This window comes from Bison bison, unplaced genomic scaffold (assembly GCF_000754665.1).
Source record: "Bison bison bison isolate TAMUID 2011002044 unplaced genomic scaffold, Bison_UMD1.0 scf7180017864048, whole genome shotgun sequence".
In the NCBI taxonomy this organism is placed as follows: Eukaryota; Metazoa; Chordata; class Mammalia; order Artiodactyla; family Bovidae; genus Bison; species Bison bison.
Window position 1 is genome coordinate 7,159,136 of NW_011494620.1, and position 7,900 is coordinate 7,167,035.

The 7,900-nt window shown below is 37.4% G+C and overlaps 2 protein-coding genes across 10 annotated transcripts in view; one reads left to right on the forward strand and one right to left on the reverse strand.

Moving 5' to 3' along the window:
* SETDB2 (SET domain, bifurcated 2) overlaps positions 1-6,250 on the reverse strand; it is a 42,805-nt gene extending 36,555 nt beyond the window's left edge. For 2 of the 6 annotated variants that reach the window (XM_010835698.1, XM_010835704.1), the window contains exons 1-2: positions 5,693-5,930; positions 1,201-2,812 (exon numbers count right to left, since the gene is read on the reverse strand). In XM_010835698.1, coding sequence (XP_010834000.1) covers positions 1,201-1,261 — 61 coding nt within the window. In that variant the 5' untranslated portion in view covers positions 1,262-2,812; positions 5,693-5,930. Of the gene's footprint in view, positions 1-1,200; positions 2,813-5,692; positions 5,931-6,187 lie in introns of those variants that run through there. The other 4 variants (XM_010835699.1, XM_010835700.1, XM_010835701.1 and 1 more) reach the window with 4 other exon arrangements.
* Positions 6,251-6,451: 201 nt separating this feature from the next.
* The window catches only part of CAB39L (calcium binding protein 39-like), a 115,461-nt gene continuing 114,012 nt past the window's right edge, over positions 6,452-7,900 (forward strand). For 2 of the 4 annotated variants that reach the window (XM_010835694.1, XM_010835696.1), the window contains exon 1: positions 6,452-6,529. The gene's annotated coding sequence lies outside the window, so the exon portion shown is untranslated. The remainder of the gene's footprint in view (positions 6,530-7,900) is intronic. The other 2 variants (XM_010835695.1, XM_010835697.1) reach the window with 2 other exon arrangements.

Here is a 7,900-nt window from a genome sequence, read left to right on the forward strand (position 1 = left end):
ATACATGTGTAAGAGACCCATTCAAAGTGCAAGACAAATCCATGGATTTTAGTGTAACAGTGTAAAGAAAGCTCACTGATAGGAATTCAGATTCCACACTATAACTAACCTTGAAGGAATGACTACTTGTTGAGTTTTGTAGTTGTATCAAATAAAAATTTCCATCATCATCTGAGAGGCTATTAAAAACTTGTCTGTGTGAAGCTTCATTTTCTTTATATATTTACCCCAAAGCCTCATATCACAACAGACTGAAGGCAGAAGCAGATATGAGAATCTCTCTTCTATTAAGCCAACTATCAAAGAGATTTGTAAAAATAAAAAACAGTGGTTTTCTCACTGATTTTTTTGTTTCAGAAAATAGTTCTCTCTCACGTAATTTATATTAACATGTTGGGTATATTATTTTAAAAACATAGGTCAATTACCATTTTTGAAGCTTCTCAATTTCTTAATATAGTAAATATGAACAGATATGAACCACATAAACAAAAGCTACTGAGGGTTTTAAATACTTTTAAGAGTATAAAGTAGTCCTGAAACCAAAAGAAGGCTTGAAACCACTGGTCTAAATAACTGTCCAGTGAATTAGGTACTACAATCTTTGTAACAATTCACCTATTACACACATGTTAAAGGGTGGTGAAACCATTCTGTACGCTACTGTAACGGTGTATACATGACATTATGCATTCATCAAAACCCACACTACTTGAAAGCACAACGAGGGAAGCTTAATGTATGCAATATCATTTAAGAGGTCAGGGATCCCAGGAAGGCATGTATACACAACTCTGCTGAAGGGCTGGGTGGAAAAGATGCTGATTGAAACAACTTTGGAAATAAGTGGACTCTGTAAAACTACCGGCAAAAGGAACTTGCACAAGCACTGAGGTTTCCGACCTCGGAATCAGTATATACTTCTGATACTGCTATACATATATATGGGAATTAAGCAAATAAACAAGTGGATAACAGATAATGGGAATTTACGGATAAGCAAGGAGACTAGGTTAGCATACCCATGTGGTAATGGATTAGAGCCAGAAACATCAGTATAAACTCATGTTTAACTTAGTATAGTTAGAGATGGTTACATACAGAAATATTTATAGATACGTGCAAATACAATTTATATATATCTTGCTCTGTCAGTTGAGAGGGCCTATAATCAAGATACCCCAAGAGCAACAAACACACCTACTGCCCAGATCTTGGTTTGTAATACCATCCTCCAATAAAAGGAACCAGGTAGGCTCATTCAAGAAACGGCTCATTCTAGGAAGATGGCAGGAAATATATGAGATCAACTTGGAGCATCTTTTAGTACCAGAAAATAAGAAAGTGCTAAAAACCAAAAACAAAGAACAAAACAAAAACCAACTGCACTGATGGGGTATGTCAAAAGGGGAGGAGCCTGACTGAAAGAGCTCCAATGCCCAATCCTGGGATAATCTGAATAACAAAATAAAAAAGTACTGGATTATAACCCCAAATATAAAATATGTATCCAAGAATCTATACTGATATAAATACATGACTGAATAAATACATAAACTGGGGAGAGGAGACCAATCTCCCTTGCAGAAGAATTCTGAATAATAGTGTGAGTATCCTGCTCTCAAAGAGGAGGAGTATGACTTTCCACTCCTTAAGTATGGGCTGTACATAGTGATTTCCTGTCAAAAAGTAAGTAGGGAAATGGAGGGAAAAAGAGAGCAGTAATTTACAGTGGAGAAATCACTGAACATGATGTCAGCCAGGCTCAATATCAACAGGCGAGAAATCATGTTGATAACATGCACCCTTGACATTATGTGGTAAAAAATGACACTTTACCTCTATGGTCTTTCTCCCCCAAATAAAACAACCCCAGGTCTAATCATGAGAAAAAGAAATATCACTCAATAATTCTGATAGAGGGGCATCTTATAAAACACTTGGATACAAAATCTTACAAAAACAATATGTCTGAGAAACTGTTGTATCCAAGAGGACCCTAAGGAAACACGACAAGTAAATGTAATGTGGTATCCTGAATGGGACCCTGGAATAGAAATAGACATCGTGTAAGGAAATAAGAATAAACTATGAACTTTAGTTAACAATAATGTGTCAGTAACAATAACTATAACAAATGTTATCAGCCAAATGTTAGATTTTAATCATAGGCAGAACTGGGTGCAGGGAACTCTGTACCAGCCTTTCAATTTTTCTGTAAAGTTTAAAGTTTTCTAAAAAAATAAAGTATAGTTTTTAAAGTACATTAAAGTACTCACTAAGCATTACAGATACATAATTAATTATAAAGTCCAAACTGTTGTTCCACGAGAATAAATCCTTAATTGTAATTCAGGAAAGTCACGTGCAATGAAAAAACTTGAAAATTCAACAATTCAACTTCATTAAGTAGTCTATATACTTTTAAACATAGTTTAACAATGGTTTTTCAACCTACCATTTTTTTCTCCCATCTTTTGGCGCTGCTAACAAACATCAAATTCTTTGAAATTAACTTTATCAAAGAACTGAATCACTTTGATTGTAGAATATAACTGGAATCCAACTGTGGTCTCTGAAATTTGCAGTACTCAAAGAAAATATATTATACTGTTTTAAGCCGAATATTCTTTGACACCTGAATTTTAAACAGTGCTTGAAGAAACTTTCAGAAATGATTACTAGTCCAACTTAATGATCACTCCATGAATCCTTATCAAGTGAATACATACAGTTGTATCAGATCATCAACAGTATCTTTTTAAAAACAAAAATCAACTCCATCTTTTGGTCCATGAATACATGAAACATTCTGTAAGGAAACAATAAGGAATGGTAAATGGCATATTTGAAAATAATAAAATATATCAGAAAAAAAGGGCTGTTGTAACAATAGCTCTATCTTTTAAAACAGCATGAATTATCATGAAAAAAGAATACATATTAACTGGAAAAACATGCAAAATATCAACATTACAAATATTATAGAAAAATTCAAAACTACCTATTTAAAATATATGTTAATTAATATAAACTATCTCCATTTCATAAACCTTTAAAAACTTTTAAACGGGGCTAATAATGTTAATTACTTCAAAAGACTGTTGTGAGGCTGACTTAATTCCTTAGAATAATACCCGGCACATTACAAAGGACTCAATAAATGCTAACAGTTATTATTATTCTTTCCGTATATATACTTTAAAAACAAAATTTGAATTTTAGTATATATAAATTTTTATAATTTTCATTGATAATATATCTTGCACTTTCTCTCATCATTAATGTTTTCTTATAATATGACCTTTTAAGTGATTGTACAATATACTTTGGTCAATAATCCATTAAGTTAAATTATACTAAAGAATTTTAATAATTAAAATGTAGTAAGTTATTAAGTAAACTTCTATATCAGACATTTAGATTATTTCTATTTTTCCAATACAGTAAATAATGATGGAATATACTTTATGGCTATCCCTGATTATTTCCTTAAGATACACACTTAGAGGCAGAACTAAAGGTCAAAAAGAGGTCAGCACTTTTAGTCTCAGGATGTTAGTCAACACATGGTAAATTCTTCTCCTACTCCCACACCGAATTCACAGAAATCTTAATTTTTTAATTAAAAATATAGAATCATGCTGAAAATAAAAAGGAAATTATCTATAGACTGAGTCTGTGGGACCTCTCTGTGGAAAGCAAACAGATGGGAAGTTGCAAAGATAATGCCAACCACAAACGTACCATGGCAAAATAAAGAGCAGATTCTCTCACAGGAGATGAGTATATACAACCAAGAGTCATCAAACATCTGAAAAAAGTTACACCATGGAAGAGACTTAACAAGCCCACCAAACTGATGAATTGAATTGAATTAAAGAGAATTAACGGAGCATCCTGAAAATAATTTTAAAACAAATATTATTGTATTTAATATAAAAGAGCTAAAGAAATAACATACAATTCCGAAAAATAATTAACTGGATATCTTGGATATAAAAGTAGTTGTTAAATAAACTCAATAATTAACAGTCACAGTAACAGATTCAGATGAAGAGCCAGTTAGTAAGCTAGGAGACAAAGTTGAGTAACTCACTCAGAATACAGAGCAAAGAACTGGCAAAAAAAAAGGGGGGGTAAGTAGAAAGAAGACAAGGCAATAATGATCAAAAAATTCTTACAACTGGAAAACACATAGGCCACTAATGGTCCACTGAGTAACAAAATAAACTTATTAATACAAACCACTAGACAAACCATGGGTAAACTTCAGAACATCAAGAATAAAGACAAAGCCTCAGAAACTTTCAGAAAATCTAGATGATTTAAAATGAACGTTTATCAAACTGGTAATCAGACTTCTCATCAGAAATGTCGATGCAAAATGTTAAGGGAAAATAAGTCTGAATCCAGAATACTATTCCAGCCACCTTATGTTTCAATAGCAAGAGTTTAAAAACAAAAAAAGACTCTTACAGACACTCAAAGAGCCATTCAGAGACTCTGAAAGAAATGAAGAAGTACTTCATTAATAAAAACTAACCTAGAAGGAAGTACTGAAGTAAAAGAAACAAAAGTGAGCAAATACGTAAATAAAACACATTAATGCTAGATTAAAAACAGATTTAAAGTGGGTTTTAATGACAAATGAAATAATGCTAGAAAATAAAACCACAGGAAACGGTTTTTTTTGGAGGAGGGACGGAAGGGGATTGTAAGATTACAGAAAGTAAAGTAAATCACACTAAGTTCTTTGTAGAGAGGATATCAATACGAACTAAATGTATGAATTGCATTAAAAATATAAAGGTGACACATTGTAAAGCAACTATCCTCCAATAAAAATTTTAAAAAATGTAAAAGTACAGTATGAAAAAGAAAACAGAACAAAGAAAACTTGGGGCTAACCTCATTTAAAAAGAAAAATGGAAAAATACAAAATACAAAAGATAGGAATAGAAACATCGTAAAAAAAGAGGATGTGAAAAAGGCCAATTATGTTAGTAATCACAAAAAAGGTTTTCTTCAGTAAATCTGCAGAATATTGTAAAGCATAGAGAAGAAAATTTAAATCTTTCATAATCTCATCATCCAGAGACTACCAATTTAACTTTAGATTGTAACAGTATTTAAAAATTTGTTCATATTTTCCCTTCTTTTTCATTTTGGCAGGAAAATAGTGTTTCGCTTCGATTTATGGTTCGTTTTCACCAATAGGCTTTTGTGAAACTGTGACCATTTCTTCTGTTATGTTTTAACAGTGATGACAGTAATGAACATTTATTGAGTATAAACCATGTGTCAGGCAGGCCTCTAAACACTTCCCGTGTTCTTACTAACCTGCGTAACAATCACGAGGGACAAACTGCAGCATGCCTGGTTTTTCTCACAAAGAGGCTAAAGCATGTTACACTGTACACGGCAAAGACAGACTAAGGAACCAAGCAGCCTGGTTTCTGAGCCCGTTTTTGATCCTTTTAATCTACCGCCTCATTCTTAACACACAGAGAACTCACTGCAGGATTTCACTTGCTGATGAGCACAATTACGTATGGTTTATTTTATTTCCTACCTATTGGGGATAACTACCTATTGGGTTGTGGTTAATGAGAGGAGCTCTGAGCATCTGCTCTCAACTCCGTGATCTTGGGGAAACGATTTTATTTATTCAGCGTTTCTGTAGTCTTACCTGTGAAATGGGTCAGTGGTTAAACCACCAAGTTCTGCTTCTGGATTTTGGGCTGCAGTTCATTTTCCGCAGCCCCCATTACAGCTTCAGGTTCCCAGCTGCTTTAGAAATCACCTCTCAAGAATGTGTGCAACCGGATGACAAGAGACTGAAATGCGGGGGGTGAGAACTCAGGGCGCCCGCGGTCCCCCTCTTCAGCTCGGGACTGAACACGCGTCAAAGGGAGAAGGGAGGTCCCAAGGGCGGCAGAGAGTTCCGCCGCGTTCCCTGGTCCTGGACCGAAAGAGCCTTCGGGAGGGCCACCCACGGCAGTTACATTAGCTCAGCTAACGCTTTCCACGCAGCCCGCGACAGTCGAAAGCTGCGCTCCGCCCGCCACGCTGGCGAGGCTGAGTTCCCCGCGCGTCGGACTCCTCTCCCACTCCACGCCGCCGAGAACCCGCGGCCTCAGGTGCCCCCTGGCCGGGAAGTACTTCACCGTTTACTAGACCTCACCTCAGCCAACAGTCCCGCCTCGCCTCAGCTGGGTAGGGAGGACCGCCCATATTTCTAAGGTCCTTGAACCCGAAATGGGAGGAGTAGGACATCGACCGCTCCCACTTCCCAGCCCCTAGCTCATTGGCTGCACACCCCCACCGGATTCCGAGCGCGTACAGCCTGCAACGCCTTAGAGGTTCCGAGCACGTACAGCCTGCAACGCGGCGGCGCTTCAGCGCGCCGCCTTCCGATTGGCTGTCAGAGTTCTCGGGTTGTCTCGCGCTCTCCGACTGGACCAATGCGGATATCCACAGTCGAGAGGCCGGCATCGCTGGAGTGGTGGTTCGTCTGTTTCCTCTGGTAGGTGTTTGGCTGCCATCTTGTGTGTGGCTGGGATTGGGCTGCTGGGCCTTTGGAACCTTCCTCAGCGGTTCAAGCTGTAGAGCTGTCCTGAAGAAGCAGTGGAGGAAAGTAGGGGCCTTAGGAAACAGACCTGGAAGCTTCTTACCTCCCTGAAAGGGAAAGGTTTTCCTGGTCTGAGTCTCAGCCTTGACTGGAAAGAGAGATAAATGATGGAGGTGATTAGGATCACAGGCTTTGGTTTGTTATTGTCAGGGCTTGGCGTGGACTCTGATGCTTTAGCAGTGATCCCTTGGGTTCCAGGGAGCTATTCTAGTAATCGTTGTCTGCGAAACATTCTGACAGTCAACCCTCTATACTGACAAGGAAGGTTGTCTGATGGACTGCCTGATTGAGAAAGGAACAAGACTGGTGATGGAAGAGGAGAGAGGGAGATACGACTATCTTTACGAGTCGAAAGAGACGTCTTCGTTTGATGTCGTTTGCGAGGGAGTGACTACTCATGTGTTTTGCTTAACCTCTAAGGCCATCCTTTGGAAGCCGTGAGCCCCAGCTTCTGCGTTAGGGCAGTTTTATTCATTAGTGTACAGCCGGCACTCCTGCAGTGGTGGTTTTTTTTAAAGCTAGAACGTGGATGGCCTTTGCAGAAACAGAAAGCGAAGGAAGAATTTTGTCAAATCTTGGTTTTCCTGATTACGATCTGCTGAAGATTTGGGAATCTCAGGGTTAGCTTTGGCATGCTTGGTGGCTTCGTCCTGGGTAGGTAGAGGTTTGTGTAAAAGAAAGCATTTTTAACTCCCAAGCTCTATGAGATGGGAGGACAGAGGCAGGAATTACCTCCTTCTCCTCTTTATTATTTTTAAAAATCAAAGTAGAAAGCTTGCTTGGTTATTCATTTGAGGGGGAAATTATCTCAGATCCGAAAACCTAGCTAAAAGGCTAGTATTTTATTATTAACGTTAGCAGTTTTGATACTGAGAAGAAGCGAAGATACTGCCTTGAGTTTAGAAATCATTTATCAAGGTTAACTGGTAACCCAATCAAGTCAACAGTGCCTTGTATTTTGTGGCAGGAGTATCAAGGAGAACAGCAGTAAAATGTAAAATAAACAATTGAAAATTAATTTTCTTTAAAAATTTTACTTTTTATCCATGAATCTTAAAAACTTAAGTTATAAGAGTTCAAGTATCAGTAATTTATTATGGAGTTGATGGCTTAGGTACTAGGTGCCTAAGGAATTTTGGTATCTGTGGGGAGTTTTGGAACCAGTCCTTGGCTCTGGAGAACTATATAGGCTATCAAAGGGACTAGTGGCTAACAAACACCAGTAACAAAGTAGATGCTCAGTAAATGTTTGTGAAAGCCTTTGGA